General features: G+C 39.1%; 1 protein-coding gene across 3 annotated transcripts in view; it reads left to right on the forward strand.

Moving 5' to 3' along the window:
* SUCO (SUN domain containing ossification factor) overlaps nt 1-20,908 on the forward strand; it is a 210,093-nt gene that overhangs the window by 75,577 nt on the left and 113,608 nt on the right. For all 3 annotated transcript variants that reach the window (XM_087962483.1, XM_087962484.1, XM_026681814.2), the window contains exons 5-9: nt 6,904-7,044; nt 7,487-7,631; nt 11,372-11,483; nt 17,727-17,851; nt 18,298-18,365. In XM_087962483.1, coding sequence (XP_087818609.1) covers nt 6,904-7,044; nt 7,487-7,631; nt 11,372-11,483; nt 17,727-17,851; nt 18,298-18,365 — 591 coding nt within the window. The remainder of the gene's footprint in view (nt 1-6,903; nt 7,045-7,486; nt 7,632-11,371; nt 11,484-17,726; nt 17,852-18,297; nt 18,366-20,908) is intronic.

A 20,908-nucleotide genomic window follows, 5' to 3' on the forward strand; every position in this document is an offset into this window, starting at 1 on the left:
GTCAGAGAAGCAAAGCCGGGGATGAAGGACCAATAATAGTTGGCAAACCCAAGGACTCGCTGGACATCCTTCACTCTCTGAGGAGGTTGCCAACAGCACAACGACTTGACCTTGCTCGGCTCCATCGCAATGTCATCGGGAGAGATGCGATGCCCCAGGAACTCGATGGTGGACTTGAAAAACTGGCATTTCTTCAGTTTCATGTACAGGCGGTTCTCCCGGAGCTGTTGCAGAACCAGGCACAGATGGTGTTGGTGACTCTCCCTCCAGTTAGAGTAGATCAAAATGTTGTCGTAATTCTCGACAAATTGATCCAAAAGATCCCAGAAGATGTCATTCATAAAATGTTGGAAGACAGCGGTAACATTGGTCAACCCAAATGGCATGACAGTGCATTCTAAATGCCCGTGCCTGGTACCAAATGCTGTCTTCCACTCATCTCTGGGCCGGATCCGCACCAAATTATATACTCCACGCAGGTCCAACTTGGGGAAAATAGTAGCCTCTCAGAGCTGTTCCAGCAGTTCAAGAATCAAGGGCAAAGGATACCGATTGCGCACCATGATGGTGTTTAACTTCTGGTAATTGCAACAAAGCCTCAAGACGCCAGTCTTATTTTTGACAAACAGTACCAGGGAAGACAGTGGCGACGATGAGGGCCAGATTAAATCCCGGGCGAGATTCTTGTCCAGAAAGTCCCACAACACGGCCAATTCAGGGTCTGACATTGAGTACAAACGGCCCATGGGGAGTGCCGCATCCAGCAACAAATCAATGGGACAGTCATAGGGCAGGTGTGGGGGCAGTTGGTCTGCCTCCTGCTCGATGAAGACATCCGCGAAGTCCACTAGTTCGGAAGGCAAGGACACCCCAGGTGGACTCAGCAACTGGCCTGCGCAGACTTGGCGGGTGTGGTCCACGCATTGCAATCTCAGGAAAGTGATAAGGTTCTGGGACCAGTAGATCTGTCCTGAGCCATACCAAGCCCAAGACCATGGGGAAATGCAGGCCGGAAGTAATATAGAACTGAATGGCTGCCTCATGAGAGCTAATGGTGAGGTGCAAGGGTTGCGTGATGGCCTTAATAAGCCCAGGCAAAAGCACCCGGCCATCGATGGTCTCCATGATCATGGGAGGGTCCACTGGACACTAAGGGACTACATACTTAGCTGCAAATGCTGCGTCCATAAAGTTTGTGGTGGCGCCAGAATCGACCAGGACGTGTGCTGGAATTCCATGTGTGCTATTTGACAGAATACTTGTGCCACCAAGATCAAGTGCTGAGGGAGTCCAGAATCTGTGTCTACTGGGCATGACTCAGTGTTGGTGCGCGCCCGACCCAGATCAGGCTCTGTTTCCCGACAGGGTTTTCTGTGGCTGTGGAGCAGGCACAGGGGTTGATGCCCCTTGTTTCTTCTTGGGGCACAAAGCCCATGTGCCCAGGTTCCCCACAATACAAGCACAACCCCCTGCACGCCTTCTGTTCCCAGTCACCGGCAGGCAGGGTCTGGTGGTGCCTAGGTCCATGGGCTCCTCCCGCAGAGCCGGGGTTTCACGCACGACAGGTACCCCATGGGTCTCCCTGGAGGCACAGCAAATGATCCGTCTCTGCAAGTGGGTGTTGATCCTGAGGCAAAGATGAACCAGCGCGTTGAGGGTCATTGGACAGTTGACCCGCACCAGCTCATCCTGCAACTCCTCCGACAACCCATCTTAGAACGAGTCCATTAGGGCAGCCTCTTTCCAGGCTGAATCCTGGCTAAGCAGCCGGAACTCACTAATATATTCCTGCAGGGGTTGCCAGCCCTGCTTCAGGTCCTTCAGACGTTGGGCAACTGTCTGTGTTTTGATGGGGCCCTCATACATGAGCCAGAGGTGGTCACAAAACCCACTAAAATCATCCAACAGAGGACTATCCTGGACCAATAGAGGCATTACCCAGCAAACTGCAGAGCTGGAGAGCAGGCTAATCATAAACCCCACTTTATTTTGGTCCATGGGGAAGTCTTCTGCTCTCAGGCTTATACATAACTGGCATTGTCCCAAGAAAGCTGGAAACAGGGCCTGGTTGCCATCAAATTTATCAGGCACAGCCACCGGGTATTTCCTTCAGGGAGAAGGTGGAGTAGCATAAGCTTGGAGCTGGGCTATCTGGTTTGCCAGCAGAGCCAGCTGTTGAGTAAGCTACGTGTTCTCTGCAGGAAGTTGCTCCATTTTTAATTAGAGGTTTGTTTTGTTTAGCAGGAAGCAAACTGTTCTGACCAAGACTTACGGAGACACTAACAAATACATGTTAGTCCCAAAACTCTTTTTTCTTTATTTCAATGGCTGTGAATTTTAGTCATTCACAGCCTGTAATGATTCTGAAACAGTTTGTAAATAGTCCCATGGAAGTCTGCCAAAGTCCTTCAGGATAAGTCTGATAAGCACCCACCTTTATCTCCTTTGAATTGCTGCCAACAACTAAAGTGTCAAATTAACTGTAAAAAGTCAAATGGAGTACAAAGTCCACACAGAGCTTCAAGGCTTAATCCGAACAGAGCGAACAAAGTTGCTTCCTGCAAAGGTTCCTGTCCCTTTGCTCCTCCTTTATGTCTTATGAGAGGGCCAATCACCTCCAAACCTTACTCCCGAGTTGCCCCTTTTGTCTTAACTATTCTTGCTTTCTGGCAGCTCTGTGCACATGTCCACACGCGCATTAGGAACAGGCTACCCTTGTTCCTCTGCTTCGCTGTTGTCAGATTCTGGAGGCTCCAGTTAGCACATAACTCCCAGATGCCCCTGGCCACATCTTTGTATCAGATGCAGGACTCTTATCCGAGTCTTCCCCAGACTCCTGGACTGGCCCATGTTCTTCCACACTGTCCAACTCTTTGTAATGGGGGAGGAACAAGTGAAAGAAGTATGGGCAAAAGACTTTGGTTACAATATTAAATTAGATAAATGGCAAAAGTTATGGGAAAGGAATAGGAAAATAACCTTGGCCAGTTCTTGCAAAGAAAACCTATAAAAATGTTCTACAGATGGCACCTCCCACCGACAAGATTGGCAAAAATGAGTAAAAACATATCACCACAATATTGGAAATATAAGACAGTGTTAGGGATATATTATCATATGTGGTGGTCATGCACCAAAACAAAAGAATTTTGGTAGCAGATTAAGATATGGCTGGAAGAGATGCTAGACCAAAAAATAGAGTTCAGACCAGAATTGTTCCTATTGGGAATTATAGAAGGAAAATATAGTAAAGGAATGATATATTTAATGTTGCATGTTATAACTGCAGCAAGATTGGTATATCCCCAAAATTGAAAGAATGGGAATATCTCTGAGGAAAGTGAAATAATGAAGAAAATTTTGGTATGTGCAAAAATGGATAGGCTAACGTTAGAAATTAAAGATAAGGGTGAGAATAAAATGAACAAATGGTTAAGACTTAAAGAAAGGAACAAAAAAAAAACACAAATTGTGACACTTTATAACAGTGGTCGCCAACCGATGGGTCGCTGCCCACTGGTGGTCTGCGAGAAAATTTTGGTGGTCCGCAGAGAAATGTCACTCCCAGAGCACTCCCCCAAAGCAATTAATCCAGGCTGCACGGGAGCACAAGGCTGAGCAGCCCACATGACCTGCGGGAACCCTCCCCGCCCACTTACTCCTTACCTGGCAAACTTGCCTACTAAGTTGCTATTTTTCCTTTTTTTCCCTGACCATCAGCTGTTCCGTTGTCCTTGGAGATTTCAGATTAGCTAGAAAGCAGGAAATCATTGGATTTCTTGCTTTCTAGCTCATCTTTAGATCTTCGGCTCTGCTTTTAAGGATTGAAGGTTCTATTATTCAATTGCAGACTCAGATAGCCAGTGACAGAAACACAGATCTCTAAGTGAATCTGTGATTCTGTGAGCAACTCAATCTGCCTGTCTGCTTTGCCTGATTTTGGGTAAAAGTTGCTCTTTTTTAAATAAAAAAATAAATATTTACATACATGGTGTGTTGTGAGTTAATTTTGTGAGTTTGCTTGCAAGCAAATTTTATGTGACAGACTCAGGTAACCGATGGCAGAAATATAGATCTCTCAACTCAACCTGCCTGGCTGCTTTGCCTGATATTAGGTAAAAGTTGATCTCTTTTTTATAAAAAAATCAATATTTGCATAAATATTTATAATATTTAGATACAAGCCATGCCCAGTTGGTCACATGACCACCAAACCACACCCACAAACTAGGCTACACCGATGAACCGGTTGTTAAGAAATTTGAATCCCACCCTGCCTCTGTGTGTTTGTGTGAGTTTGTGTATGAGAGAGGGAGAGGGAGGGAGAGAGGTTAGATCAGATCTCTCTCTCTCTCTCTCTCTCTCTCTCTCTCTCTCTCTCTCTCTCTCTCTCTGTGTGTGTGTGTGTGTGTCTCTCTCTCTCTCTTCCCCCCCTCCCTCTCTCTCTCTCCCTCTCTCTCTCTCCCTCAAGGTCCCTTCCAGCTTCTGATCTGATCTCTTTTTATCAGGCTCACTTAGTCATGGCAAGTTACTGACACCATATTATGTTTTTTTTTAAAAAAAACTCAGTAGTACTTTTTCATAATTGAAAGGGAAGCAAAGGGAAGGGAATAGAATAGAATTCTTTATTGGCCAAGTGTGATTGGACAAACAAGTAATTTGTCTTGGTGCAAATGCTCTCAGCATACATAAAAGAAAAGATACATTCATCAAGAGTCAAAAATCATAAGGTACGACACTTAATGATAGTCACAGGGTACAATAAGCAATCAAACTAGGAAACAGTCAATATACACCGTAAGGATACAAGCGACAAAGTTACAGTCATACAGTCACAAGCGCCTGGCCTGGCCACTTTCTTTCCACTTCTTTCTTCTGCTTTTGGCTGCATGCAAGGAAAGCAGAAAGTCTTTCTTTCTCTCCCCCAAACTCCAGCAGAAATGAGTCTTTGGGACCCTGCAAGGCATCCTGCTCCAAGAAGCTACTTGAAAACTTTCTCCTCCGCACTTCCACGTGCTGCAGCAGCAGCATCCTCCACCTTCTGCTTTTCTGGGAAGGAGCACCGGACAGGGAAACACCAACAATGTCTGGGATTGGGAGAACATCTCCTCTGGAGTTTTGCTGTGCGCATGCACGCGCACATCATTCCAAGCTTGGAGACTTGCAAATCTGAGCTTGCAAATTGCAAATCATGCCTGGGTTTGGGGAGAAGGTCCTCTCCTTCCTCTGTGGATAAGTCCCCAAACTTGGAATGTGCTATGCATGTGCGTGCACACATTTGACTGCCAGCAATTTGGGGAGGTGAGGAGCTTGTGGGGCACCAAATTGTTCCCACATCGAGTTCGCCGGTGCAACAGGATAGGATAGGATCGAACAGGATAGGATCTTGGAGGTCTTCTAGTCCAGGGGTCGCCAACCTTTTGGACCTCAGGGACCTCCAAACTCATAATTTTAAATCCTGTGGACCAGAGACCCTGGTAAAATCCCAAAAAAAGTCTGCAGGAAAATTCCCACCCCGTTTTCCTACCGATCAATCATTCTTTATTTGGGATCGCAGGATACCATCTCCAGCTCCGTTCTCATCGGGGTGGTGGTGGGTGGGAAGAGACTTGGCTCATGCAAGGAAAGCAGCAAAAGTAGCAGAAGTCTTTCTTTCTCTCTCCCCAACTCCGCCAGAAAGTTGGGGTGGTAGATTTTGGTTTAAGGCATCCAGTAATAATTCTGCTAGCTTCATTCAGAGCAACATCTACTTTCCCAGTGTGTGCTGATTTATGCCAGACTGGGCAGGTGTATTTGCCTGCTGAGTAGCAAAGACCTAGAGCTGTTGTCTTAAGGACCCTAATTTTCTGAGGATGTTATTTTGTCTACTGACCTTCAGTTTAGTATTGGTACAATGCTGTTATATGTTAGGACCCTATCTAGAATAACCTTTAAATATTTAAGCCTGAGACAATGCTCCAGTAATGTCCCTTATATAATATGCAGCTTCCTAGCAGCCTGCTTTTTGCGAAGATGGAAGGCACATACCTGAGTTTTTCCTGGATTTGGTCTTAATTGGTTATCACAATAGTATCAATCCAGCTCTACCAGCGCTTCAATTAAATGTTCAACCTCCTCAAATGTTTTTCAAATGTTAGGATACACATATAGTTGTTAGTACCTTCAGGGAGAGCTCAGCATTGGTGTAAATATTAAAAAGAGTTGAAGCTAATACACTACTTTGTGGTAAACTGTTCCTTTGGTTCCTCCATCTACTTTGCCTTCCCTGGAACTCCACAAAAAACATATGGTTCGGAAGCAGATTCATTTTAATTTTTAAATTAAAATTTGGTCATAAAGTAAAATAATCCACAGACCATTCAATAAACCCTGAATTATGTCCCTGCTCCATTCCATTTGATATCAGTACTTTTGATTTCCCCACATTTCTTCAGTATAAAAAGACATACCACATCAAAGAATATCTGAATCCATATCCAAGTCTGATATTATTCTGGCTTAGCTTTATACTGAACAGGTAGTCTTGGAATCACTTTATATGACAATGAAGTCATCTAAGATGTTGATTGATCACTTTGACTTGGAAACTATTTCAAGAAAATTTATTTCAGTGAAAAACTCTTAATGTTTGTTTAGCTTCCTTTTTTTCATGCTGCTTCTTTTCTACCACATCCAGTTCTTCAAATATCTGAATTTAGAAAACATAAGTTTGCATACATTTCTTGCTAACATTTAGACCTCATTCAAATCTTGGATTTGAATTGAAATGTAGATCTAAAAGCAAGACAAGTATTAATTTTTTTAACAAAACATTGAGTTTGACATATCTATACTGTAATCTTATTTTTTTATTTATGTCTAAATTGCATTCTAAATCTTTGGTTTGTTTCCACCTCCCTTCAGTGCAATAGAAAATTCTAGTGCTGATATCCTTATAGTTAGCACTACTGAAGTTGAGCAGTCAGAATCTGACTGTGATATAAATGAGGCACTTGAAACTGATTCTCAGAGGGAGCCTTCCTCGCTTGTCACTTCCCCAGAGGGGTGAGTATTGAAATGATTTTTGTCATAATATCTTAGTGGCAGTTCTGTACTTCCTATTTTATGTACTCATATGTTCGGTGCTGGGCTGCTGCCGCTTCGGACAGGCTCGCCCGTACCAGTAGTTCCGACCACTGGCTGGGTCCACCCACCCACCCCAGTGCTATCCCATCCTATATATCTGGCTTGCTCGCCTTGCCCACACAGCCCAGCTGATTTTTGCACATTGCCCTCTGTTCACCGAGGCTGCCCCTCACAGGAAATCCCTGTGTTTTTGCAGCCGCGTGCAAGCTCACATTTTCAGTTCTGCACTAGGTGAACCGGTTGTTACATTATGTGCAGCCCACCTCTGCATATGTTTATATAATAACTTATTATAATGTATTAAATTTTTAATGACAAATGTAGGTGGAAATCTTTGTTTGAAAGTTTACATATTTTATAGCCTTGTAGGTCAGCATACAGAAAATATTTCTTCACAAAGGAAAGGGAAGATGACGAAATCAGAATTTGATCCCAAAATTTCTGCAAGTGAGCAAAAGACAGCTCCAAAGTCTGCTTTGAATGCTTCGGGTAACATAAGAGCAGAGGTAACTAAACTTTTCCTCCCCCACTTAAACTATTCCAATGAACCTTGTTTTCTTGGGTATTATATTTGGGTTATTTCCAAATATTATTAAATAATATTATTTAATATAACAATAATATTATTAATAATATAATATAATAATAATATTACTAAATAATGTAATTTAGTCTGCAAAGACCTCTGCTGTGTAAAAAAAAGGATTTGTTTCTAAGTACTGCTCTCTGAGTTTGGAAAAATGTTATTAAGAATTTGAACTACATGAATTTACTCAGCATTTCCAATCCATTTAAATAGCTGCAGCTTAAAAGTGGAATACTATAGCGAACTAAAGATTTCATAATTAATATATTAAAATCAGTTTTCTGTAATTCACATTAAAATAATTCTTCCACTTATTTGTTTGTTTCAGAGCTTTGCTTTATTTTTTTTATTGAAAATTAAGCAAGTTAACACTTCGTCTCATTTGAAAAACTGGTTTTATTATAGGATCAGAAAAACAAGATTCTAGCGTTAACTCTTTTCCTGCTTTATCCTATACTTTGTTCAAAAAAATTATGTGGGGAGAATTGTTTTCTGGGTTGTTAAAACAAGGAAAACAATAAAACAAAGGTAAATACTGAAGAATGTTGATGCTTCCAAAACAAGTGAATATTGCATCTGTGAGGAATAATTTTAAAGAAGGTACACAGCTACATCTAATTACATGATAAGGAAATGGTTTAATATCTCTCATACTTTATTTGAAATTCAAATCATATGAAAAATACTTTTGTCCTGCATAATTCTACAGCCTTTATTTATGTCAAATTATTTTTTGTTGATTTACTTATGTTGATTTATCTTGCTGCAACAACTCTTTTCCTGATATTTTGTTGTGTTGTATTTTTTATTAAAATAATATCCTACTTTTCTATCAGAGGCTTATACTTTATATTTTAAAATGACTTGCAATATAATGTTATAAATAATACCTTACAAATCAGTGGTGGGATTCAAATTTTTTTTACTATCAGTTCTGTGGGAGTGGCTTGGTGGGCGTGGCAAGGGAAGGATACTGTAAAATCTCCAGTCAGAGGTAGTATTTGCCGATTTTCCGAACTACTTAAAATTTCTGCTACCGGTTCTCCAGAACTGGTCAGAACCTGCTGAATACTACTTCTGTTACAAATAAAATAATAACAGTATAGTAAACATACAATAAAATAAATAGTACAAAAACTACAAATACAATCCATCTGATTGGATAACCTCTGAAACACCTTATGGCCTCAATCAGGTCAAGAACAAGACAGAATAATATGCTTAATGGTCTGCCTTGCTGCTTAGACTCTGAGAAGACTTTTACATAATCTTTTATTTACATAAGCCATGTATCAGAGTTTGCAGCACATCTAACCAGCATACAAGTAAATAATTCTGCTGGATTCATCCACATAAGAAAAACTTATTATATACAATACCATACAGCAGAAGTCAGCATACAAAATCAGGAACACAGAAGCAATATTCATAGAAGCAAGTCATTACAGAGTAGAGAGATACAGAGGTCTAGGTTACAGAGGACAAATCAACTCTTATACACAGTTCAGCAAGTCAAAGCCATGTCCAGACTCCAAATTGTCTCTTATGGACCCATACAAACAAATATGTTTCAGTTTCCAAACAGCCCCCATTGGCTGACCTGTTACCATGTCTATTCCAATCCATCCCCATTGGCTGACCTGTTACCATGCCTATTCCAATTCATGAACTATACTGACACTCCTCTCTTCATGACTGGAATAGACATAAAACCAAACAACTTAATATTCATCCCATGCTGTTCTCCACATAATGGCTTGATCATTATATAGGCCGGATTATCCTCTGAAGAATATTAAAGCAAGATAATTAATTTACATTTGATAAATTACATTGCAACATTTAATGTCCACATGCTTGCTTCTATTCCTTACTTTGTCACCCGTTGCCATTTTTATGCAAGCAGCATTATCGTCGTATACTGCTCCTGTGTCATTTACTTTTACGCTTAAATCCTGTAACAGCTGTATGTACCAAGTTACCTCTGAACAAAGTTCAGATAGAGCTATAAATTCTGCCTCTGCAGTAGAAATGGCTACAGTTGTTTATTTTCTGGACTTCAAACCAATTAAAGCTCTCCAAACAATACCACAATCCCAGAATTAGACTTTCTGATTTTTACATCATTGGCATAATCACTGTCAACATAACATTTCAATTTCAATTCTTCAGATACCTGTATTTGAAGACCCAAGTTCACAGTTCCCTTCAAATACCTGAGAATCCTTTTTATACCCATCTAATGCAATTGTGTTGGTGCAGCACTAAAGTGATTTAGGATGCTTACTGCACAAGCTATGTCTGGTCTGGACCACTGTGACAGACTCCCTATTGCTGACTGATAAATCTCTTGATTCACTTTTGTCCTCACCTAAACTATTATGAAAATCTGGGCTCATAGATGTTGGAACAGAATTACAATCCTTTATGTTGTATCTTTCCAACAGCTGTTCAATTTTCCTTCTTTGACCACTTTTCTCATAACCACTTTTCTCAGTTTTTCATATCTTTACACCAAGATAATTTTGCATTTCACCTAAGTCTTTTATTTCAGTTTTTTCTCTAAATGGTTGGCAAATCTCTTTTTCTGTGACACATCCTTTGCAATAAAGCAAAGATCATCCCCAAATGCTAACAATTGACAATCCCCACCTTGTAATTTTACAGTATACCATATTTTTCAGAGTATAAGACACACTTTTTCCATCCCCAAAAGTAGGTGGAAATGTCTGTGCATCTTATACAGCAAATGTTGCTGAAGCCCCGCCCACCCACTGGCCCCCACCCTTTGGCCTCTGCCTCCCAGCAATTTGCCTCCTTAAAGCAAACAGCAAACAGCCTGTTTCAGCTTCAGCACAACCTGATTAGCACAAGCAGCTGATTGTCAGTTGGATCGGCCTCCTGATGATCAGTTGATCATTTAAAATATAGGCTATCACTAATAGGCCTAACAATTAATTGGCAAGGCAACTGCTCTGCAGAGCTTCCAGTTTTATTTGGAGCAATTATTTGAAAATAGCTCATTTTAACAAAATAAATTTCTAGGCTGAAAATAGGGTGTGCGGTGGTGGCAATAGGCTATGGCAATCTCTGCAGCCTGAAACAGCTGATCATTAGGAGGCTGATCAAACCGATGCTGTACTGAAATGGAAAAAGGCTGTTTGCTGTTTGCTGCAAGGAGGCAAATTGCTGGAAGGCAGAGGCAGATTTTTTTTCTTGTTTTCCTCCCAAAAAGCTAGGTGCATCTTATACTTCAGCATTATAAATGTATTTTTATACTTTAAACCAAAAGCAGTGGTATTGCATGAATTACATAAAAATGTTTTTTTCAAATTGAGTATGCTGTGTTTTTTATTGTGGTTTTTTGCCTGGATTCATTTATGACAATGAGTTGATAAAATATTATTTGGTATAGGACAGAAATTTATTTAACAATCTCTTTTATTAAAATGATCTAACTTCAAATTGTTCCATATACAACTGGAAGCTCTGCAGAGCAGTTGCCTTGCCAATTAATTGTTAGGCCTATTAATGATAGCCTATATTTTAAATGATCAATTCAATATAAACTGATCATTTGGGTACTCATCACATTGCTTACATATAATCTTGATCTTTTGTTAATATCAATAAACCTTATAGTTCTGTTGCCTTGTACAGAGAAATGCAGGAGAAATTGACCCTACTTCTGTAATAACCCCAAAGGACCCAGGAGATATTCCCACATTTGATGAATGGAAGAAGCAGGTTATGGAAGTGGAGAAAGAAAAAAGTGAGTTTAATTGTTTTTAAACAGACAAATTCTCCTTTTCAAATAAAATGGTTAAGGTTCATTTTGTATTGCAATTTTTTAGTTTCCTTTAAAAATAACATGCTGTAATTTTATTTGTTATCATCAATGCCAAGTCTTTTTCTATTCTGAGATGCATTATACAGATTTTCTAAAGGAACCTTTCTAAAGAAAGCATTGTTAGCAGCTTTTCCGTTCCAATGAGCACAACGTTTCCATTAAAAAGTGACCTTAACTTTAATGTTGCAAGTCTACTTACAAAGTCATATGAAAGACAAAGTTCACCTTCTTTGAGTTCTGTGGTTTTATATATGAAGACATACCAGTAATAAAAATCATATGGTCCTTAGTAGTTCTTAAAAGTAGATAAATACAATCTCAGATGAACAACAACCCATGACATTATACCATATCATCATTTATTTTTCTAAAAGAAAGCCCAAATAAAGAAGCTATGTGTGAAAAACTAAGTACATTCTTACTGCTTTCATAGGTATGAAGAGGCTAAGTAGCAGCCACTACAAGAGATACATGGACACCTTCCCTCCTGCCCAGAAAAAGTAGATTCATGAGCAGGAGAAAAAAGTACAAGAATTTGAATAATTTCATTATAACTAGGACTTATATTTTAGCCATAGAATTCATTACAGTTTAATTAACTTTTGTTTAATAATCCTATTGATCAGTCTTTGTATCCTTGAATGAGGATGTTGAAAAGATGCTCAGCAGATTTATAGATGACACAAAGCTAGGAAGGTTTGCTAGCAGAATCAGAAGTCAGGGTCAAAGTTCAAAAGGTTCTTGAGGCTTGAAGATTTGAGTATTTTCCAATAAATAGCAAGAAATGTAAGGTTCTGCATTCCAGAAAAATCAGATAGTTATACGTCAAGTGGTATTCGGCTCAGCTACAGCACATGTGTGAAAGAGCTAGGAATCTAGATTATAATTTAAGCATGAGCCAGCATTGGATTGCATCAAGCAAGTGATGAAGTATGGAGAACAACAAAGACTGACAACTTGGAGGATAAATTCTGTGAACAACTGTTTAAAAGAACTAGTATGTTTAACTTGAAATAAAAGGTGAAGGGAGACATAAAAAAACAGTCTTCCAATATTTGAAGGACAATCATAGCTGAGAGAAACTAAGTGGTAATTAGGACATAATCTGATTCTGGTTTGATGACTGGAATGGCAAGATAAAGAGAAGACATTCAAATAAATAATAGGTATCAGTAATTTGTTCAGATTCTGATGTTACCTTCCTCCCCTTGAAAATTACTGATTTATTTTAGAAAGATTTATGTACCATAATTTCTGAGTAAAGAATAAGTTTAATATAATAAAACATAAGAGTAGCATATATGTTTCTTAAAAACAGACTTCTATAAAGTAATGAACTATGATGTACTTACTTTTAAAGAAAAATGTATCCACCAGGAACATGAATATTTCATTAGTAGAAAACAGGGCTTCTGGGGACAGTTTTTATCTCCTGTGTTTTCAGTGTTTTGTAAACTTCTAGTAGGATACCCTATTACACGGGTGTCAAACTTGATTGTGTCACGTGATGGATTGTGATGTATCACAACGTTTTTGCCATTGCAGAGGTGAGGTAGGTGTGGCCTGCACATGACGCATCCAGCCCACAGGCCACCAGTTTGACACCCCTGCCCTATTACTCATATCTCATGACTGACCTTTATGAGCTGAATGTGGAGAGAAAGAGAGAAAAACAAAAATGAGAGGGAGAGAAAGAGAGAGAGAGAGAGAAAAGGGGGAGAAAAAGAGAGAAAGAGGGAGAGAATGAGAGAGAGAGGAAAAAGAACAAAGAGAAGGAGAGAGAGGGAGAGAGAAACGAGAGAGAAAGAAAAGGGGAGAAAAAAGGGAGAGAATGAAAGAAGAAAAAGAAATGAGAGAGAAGGGAAGAGAGAGAGAGAAGGGAGAAAAAGAGAAAGGAAAAAGAGAGAAACAAATGAGAAAGAGAAGGGGAGAGGGAGAGAAATGAGGGAGCTGGAGGGACAGAATGAGAGAGAGGGAAACAAATGAGAGAGAAGGAGATGAAAGAAAGAAAAGGGGAGAAAGAAAAATGAGAAAATGATGGGAGAGTGCGGGAGAGGGAAAAGAGGGAAACAAATGAGAGGGAAGGAGAGAGAGAAAAAGGGGAGAAAAAAAGGGAGAGAATGAAAGAGAAAGAGAGAAGGAGAGGGAGAGAGAAAAGGAGAAAAAGGGAGAGAATGAGAGAAAAAAGAAAAGAGAAAGAAAGGGAGAGAAATAAGAGAGAGAAAAAGGGGAGAAAACGGGAAAGAAAAATGAAAATGATGGAGAGAAAGAGAGAGGAAAAAGAAACAGAGAGAAGAGGGAGAGAGAAATAAGAAAGAGCTGGAGTAAGAGAATGAGAGAGAGAAGGGGGAGAGGAAAAAAGAGGGAGAGGAAAAAGTTTGTGGCTGCCGATGTTTTCTGTGGGAAACTGATCCAAATGGCTCTTTGAGTGTTTAAGGTGGCAGTCCCCTGCCTTAGGCTGTATAATAGCTTTAAATAACAATTGAGATTTTATAAATCCTTTTATATACACTGCACAAAAAAATAAAGGGAACACTTAAAGAACACAATGTAACTCCAAGTCAATCATACTTCTGTGAAATCAAACTGTCCACTTAGGTAGCAACACTGATTAACAATCAATTTCACATGCTATTGTGCAAATGGAATAGACAACAGGTGGAAAGCATAGGCAGTTAGCAAGACATCCCCAATAAAGGAGTGGTTCTGCAGGTGGTGACCACAGACCACTTCTCAGTTCCTATGCTTTCTGGCTGATGGTTTGGTCACTTTTGAATGCTGGCGGTCCTTTCACTCTAGTGGTAGCATGAGACGGAGTCTACAACCCACACAAGTGGCTCAGGTAGTGCAGCTCATCCAGGATGGCACATCAATGCGAGCTGTGGCAAGAAAGTTTGTTGTGTCTGTCAGCATAGTGTCCAGAGCATGGAGGCGCTACCAGGAGACAGGCCAGTACATCAGGAGACGTGGAGGAGGCTGTAGGAGGGCAACAACCCAGCATCAGGACTGCTACCTCCGCCTTTGTGCAAGGAGGGACAGGAGGAGCACTGCCAGAGCCCTGCAAAATGACCTCCAGCGGGCCACAAATGTGCATGTGGCTCCTCAAACGGTCAGAAACAGACTCCATGAGGGTAGTATGAGGGCCTGATGTCCACAGGTGGAGGTTGTGCTTACAGCTCAACACCGTGCAGGACATTTGGCATTTGCCAGAGAACACCAAGATTGGCTGATTTGCCACTGGCGCCCTGTGCTCTTCACAGATGAAAGCAGGTTCACACTGAGCACATGTGACAGATGTGACAGGGTCTGGAGACGCCATGGAGAACGTTCTGCTGCCTGCAACATCCTCCAGCATGACCGGTTTGGCAGTGGGTCAGTAATGGTGTGGGATGGCATTTCTTTAGGGGGCCGCACAGCCCTCCATGTGCTCGCCAGAGGTAGCCTGACTGCCATTAGGTACCGAGATGAGATCCTCAGACCCCTTGTGAGACCATATGCTGGTGCGGTTGGCCCTGGGTTCCCCCTAATGAAAGACAATGCTAGAGCTCATGTGGCTAGAGTGTGTCAGCAGTTCCTGCAAGACGAAGGCATTGATGCTATGGACTGGCCTAACTGTTCCCCAAACCTGAATCCAATTGAGCACATCTTGGACATCATGTCTCGCTCCATCCACCAATGCCACGTTGTACCACAGACTGTCCAGGAGTTGGGGGATGCTTTAGTCCAGGTGTGGGAGAAGATCCCTCAGGAGACCATCCGCCACCTCATCAGGTGCATGCCCAGGCGTTGTAGGGAGGTCATACAGGCACATGGAGGCCACACACACTATGGAGCCTCATTTTGACTTGTTTTTTTTTTTTTTTTTTTTTTTTAAAAACAAGTTTTATTAAAAGTTTCAACAACAAACAAATCATTACATATTAAATCTTTCCCTGTCTTTCTACAATAATTTCCCCAATATTCTCATAAAACACAAACAAACACAAACAAACATAAAAAAAAATCTTTTAGTAAAGTACCTTGGCCCCAGTTACCTCTCTTTGCATGGGCTAAAATAATAGCACATATCACTCTTCACATTTCTATCTTATTTAATCCATCTTAATTAAATCATTAAATTTGTATCTTTTGCCCATTCATTTATCCCTCTATCTCTTCTTATAATAAAAAAATTTCTCCTGAAATCACTAATCAGAGTATGATGCCTTTCTATCCTCCCCTAAGTTAGTAAAATTAACATTCAGCATAACAAATACCCAATTTGGTTCTGCTTGGTACATTCTATCCACCAAAAATGTTTAAATACATTGTATCCTCCTTTCCTTCGATATTTTATTACATTTTAAAAATCAATCATTATTAAAAACTTCAACATTTTAATTTCTTATTAAATCTTAAACCATTCTAATTTACTATTTCAAATATAAATGTTACAATACCATCTTCTGTACCTTAGCAGAATCTTTCTTACAGAAAATTATATTTCATCCTTTGTCTCTAAAAAATCCCTCTTCTCCCATCCAATTTTAAAGCTTTGAGGCTTTTCTCCGCCTTTCCCCTTTCTTTCTTCCCCCACCAAATCTTCCTACCCCCCCTTCTTCTTCTAACCTCTGCCTTGCTGGGATCCCTTCTCTGTTGTGTTCCCTTTTTCTCTTGTTTGTTATCATTATATTTACTTTGCATCATATTTTTCTCTTTCTCAAATGTTTTTATAGATCTTAAGTCCTTCATTTTCCTTGCTCTCTTCCTTCCTTCTTCCTTAGATAAGTTTTGGGATTCAATGAAGATGGCGTCTTCGCTCTTCCTTGTTGTTCTTCTTCCGTTTCCATCTGTTCCATTGTCTGTTGGTAATTGACCAGCGCCATTTCTAGAAATAGAAAAGCTTTTTCCATGCCATCTTTGCAGGCTGCTTTTGTTTGCTCATATTCATCCCTCAGGTCTTCAAAAAGGAAAGCCATTATAAATAAATCTTTTCTTTTCTTTATTCCTCTTTCTTCTTACACCAACCAAATATTCCGAGAGAAAGGCAAAACAATCCCGAAATCCACAATCCTCAATAAATCCAAGCAAGCCAAAATTCCCCTTCCTCTTCCAGGGGTGGTATCAAACAAATAAAAAAAAGAATCCAAGTCTATATTTTAAAGCCTTATTAAAATTGTATTTCTGTCCTCAAGTCTTCAAGGCATCTCCTCCAACAAGATCCAAATTTATATATTTTCTTTATCCTCTCCCTTCCGGCTTAATTCCGTCGGGAGGGAGAGTAAACTTTCCCTTCAGCACCTCAAAATAGCCGCTTTTTTTTCTCTTGTGGAAGAAATCATCAGAAAACCATCTTTTCCAGGAATTAAATTAGATAAATCTCAAAGCCCTGGGTCGACCAAGAAGAACTTTCACTTTCAATAACTTTCTCTTCTTCCTCCTGCGCATACTTGCCCGGCTGTCAACTTCTTTGTGGCGGCCATTGCGGACCGCCGCTGCACCGTCCTGGTAACAGGGGTTCTGCCGGCCAGGGAGGGGTCTGCAACACCCCCAAACCCTTCCTCCGGATCCCCTTACCTTCAGCTACCCTGCAGGGCAGCCTTGCTCCGCACCCGTCCGGGTCGGAGCCCCAAAACGGCTAGCGCGGCAGGATCGCGCAGCTTCGCGAATCCCTACCGCCGCGAAGCCGACAAACCGGAAACCCCATTTTGACTTGTTTTAAGGACATTACATCAAAGTTGGATCAGCCTGTAGTGTTTTTTTCCACTTTAATTTTGAGTGTAACTCCAAATCCAGACCTCCATGGGTTGCTAAATTTGATTTCCATTGATAATTTTTTGTGTGATTTTGTTGTCAGCACATTCAACTATGTAATGAACAAAGTATTTAATAAGAATATTTATTCATTCAGATCTGGGATGTTTTATTTTTGTGTTCCCTTTATTTTTTTGAGCAGTGTAGTATCATCACTTCATGTTATAACTGTTAAAACTAACATGGTATTAACGTGTAGTTAAAAGGCTTCAGAATAATTACAGGTAGCTGATAATGTGGTATGGAAATTACTTGATAAGTTTAGTATCAAAGAATGTTAACTTTTATGAGTTGCTTTAGCTTCAGAGTTTGATAATAAAGATTTAAAATGTTTAATATTAATGCTCTGGTACATTTTTGTCTGGTATGCAGGTCAGTCAATGCATCTTTCTTCCAATGGAGGTCAACATACTACAAAAAAAGTAAAAAAAAATAGAAATAATTATGCTTCAGTGGAGTGTGGTGCCAAAATACTGGCAGCTAACCCAGAGGCAAAGGTAATATCACCTAACAATGGTATAGTTTATATTTTTAGAAAACTGCTGAATGTGGGTTCATTTGTTTGTAATAAATATATTTAGCTGCAATCAAATTTGAAATATTCTATGGTACAAGTAAATTAAATTTCTGATCAACATTGTAAGAGGTTTCCACTGCTGCTTGTAGAATAAATCAGCCTGTCATTTGTCAGAAGTAAAGTGCATTAGTTTCACTGAGCAGTGATAATACAAGGCAAAAATATCCATCTTAAACAACTTTGCAGACATGATTTTAGGTTGGAATAAAAAATAAAATTGTGCACCCTTTGTAATTCTGCCATTAATTGTATCTGAGTTTGTACATATATTAATGTGTAATGATACATTCTACCAAAAAGCCAAAAAATAGTTAACCAACTTACCAACTAGTTTCTGCTAATGAATTATGTTCTCATTTGTAATAGAGTACATCAGCAATATTAATAGAAAATATGGACCTCTATATGCTAAATCCATGCAGTACTAAAATCTGGTAAGTACATTTTCAGTAAAGTGACTGTTAGAAAACTGAAGTGAAGAATTTTGCAAAAGTAAAAAAAAAAAGATTTCAAGAAGCAGTGCTAGGCATCACAAACACATAGTATGCATGATTCATTATATATGCGGTCAAATTCATCAACACTTAAAAAGCCAGATAATGAGACCATCTTGGGGATGATCTATTCCCAGTGTCTCACCCTTCTGGTCCCCTAATGATGTGCTCATTGCTGATTTAGTCCATCCAACTTATTGCTGATAATCCTTTTATTTTTTTTCCACATTGCCCAGCATTATGGATTTCTCAAAGAAGTTATGTCTGTGGATAATATGTTTAGAATATGATACTTATATTTTTTCCACTGTGTTTCTCACTTTCATTATTGCAGCTTGGAGAGCATTTTCAGCTATCAAAATAATGTCATCAGTTTAGTACACATTTATGTTTCTTCCTTTAATTTTAAAAATATATTAAGCCTCTCTTAATTCAGTATATGGATTTAATGAATAATAAAACAACAATAGCTTTGTCTCACTTCTTTGCTGAGTTGGAATCAGCTCTTTTGCCATATTTTGTTGGAACTATGTCTTACTGTTTGACATATAATTTGCACGAGTATATGTTTTGGGATTTCTATTTTCCTAAGGTTATTCCATGTGGTTAACATGGTTAGTATAATCTAATTCCTTCTTACAATCAATGAAGAACTTCTTTTTGGTATTTTTCAACTTTATTCATTGTCCAGCATGTATCAACAAACCAAAATAAACAAATAAAAAACCACTTTATATATTAGACATCAATAGTTTAACTAAAAATGTCAGATAGTTATAATTGAACATAAGATGTAAAATGTCAGAAAATTTCTGCCATAGTAGTACATATTGCTTCATTCTTTGATTCGTGGAGAATATTGCGTTTTCTATGATAGATAAGTTATACATTTCCAAAAGCTATTCCTTAATATCTTGAATAATATTGTTTTTCAATTTCTCAGTATAATTTTTAACCATGCCCCATATATGAGCAGTCATAATTTCTGACAAGCACTTAGATGCCAAAGCTTTATATAATATAGTTGAACTTCATATTATCATTTAACGTATTAAGATTTTCCGATAAATCTACTTATGTATATTAAATGTTGTTTAAAAATGTATCAAACATTCACCAGATCATATCAGGAATCAATAAATCCTCAAATTTTTGTCCAACAAGGAAAATCCAGTACATTCTCTCCCCCCTCTCTCTCTCCCTCTCCCTCCCTCCCCACCCCTCTCTCCTCTCCCTCTCCCTCCCTCCAATCCATCCATCCATCCATATAGAAAAGTTTGATTGAATAAACATTAAAAACAATTGAACAAAGTGCGACTTTCCTGGCAGTTATTTTGCCATACATGCTATAACATCTCTTCCTTATTTTACATTGCTAAGTTGGTGCTATAAACATATATAATTTCCTATTTACAACCCTAGTTTTCTTGCACATTCTTTTTACATAGTCATTATATCCACTGTATTACATTATCTTCAGCTTAAAGTTCATCCACCTTCCGTCTTATGCAGCATCAATTTTTTTTCCCTTTGTTCTGACTTCCTTTTTTTGAATCTAACCATTGATACAGTTTGTTCAAGACTTTATAATATCCTGTTTCATCCTTATCTTTAATTTCCAGTGTTAGCCTGTCCATCTCTGCACAGACCAAATTTTTTTTTTATTACACTTTGCTCAGGGATATCTATCTTCTTCCAGTTTTGAGCATAAACCAATCTTGCTGCAGTTATAACATGCAACATTAGATATATCATTTCTTTGTTATATTTTCCTTCAGTAATTCCCAGTAAGAACAATTCTGGTCTGAACTCTATTTTTTGGCCAATCATTTCTTCCACCATATCTTAATCTGCCACCAAAAATGTTTTGCTTTGGTGCATGACCACCACATATGATAATATGTCCCTAACACTGTCTTATATTCCCAATATTGTGGTGATACGTTTTTACTCATTTTTGCCAATCTTGTCGGTGGGAGGTGCCATCTGTAGAACATTTTGTATAGGTTTTCTTTGCAAGAACTGGCCAAGGTTACTTTCCTATTCCTTTCCCATAACTTTTGCCATTTATCTAATTCAGTACTGTAACCAAAGTTTTTTGCCCATGCTACCATTACTTCTTTCACTTGTTCCTCCTCCGTTTTATATTCCAATAAGTATTTGTAAATTTTCTTAATTGTTTTATCCTCGGTTCCTAATAGGATTCTATCTAATGTGGACAATTCTCTCTGTATACCCTATTCATTTTTTATCTTTCTTATACCTTGATTGGATTTGTAGGTACGTCCACCATTCCAATTATATCCCTTCTTCTCTTAATTCTTGTCTGGATTTTAGTTCCCCATTCTCACTTACTATATCTTTATATGTAGTAACTTTCCCCAAGTTGATAAAATTTGGTTGCTTTAAGGCTTCTAACATTGAGAACCATATCGGTGTTTCTGTGTAGTTCTGTTGTTTGATTTTTGTCCATACCCTAAGCA

This window comes from Notechis scutatus, chromosome 3 (genome assembly GCF_049901735.1).
Source record: "Notechis scutatus isolate UNSWTSFEM ecotype Mainland chromosome 3, rNotScu1.2, whole genome shotgun sequence".
NCBI classification, from domain to species: Eukaryota; Metazoa; Chordata; class Lepidosauria; order Squamata; family Elapidae; genus Notechis; species Notechis scutatus.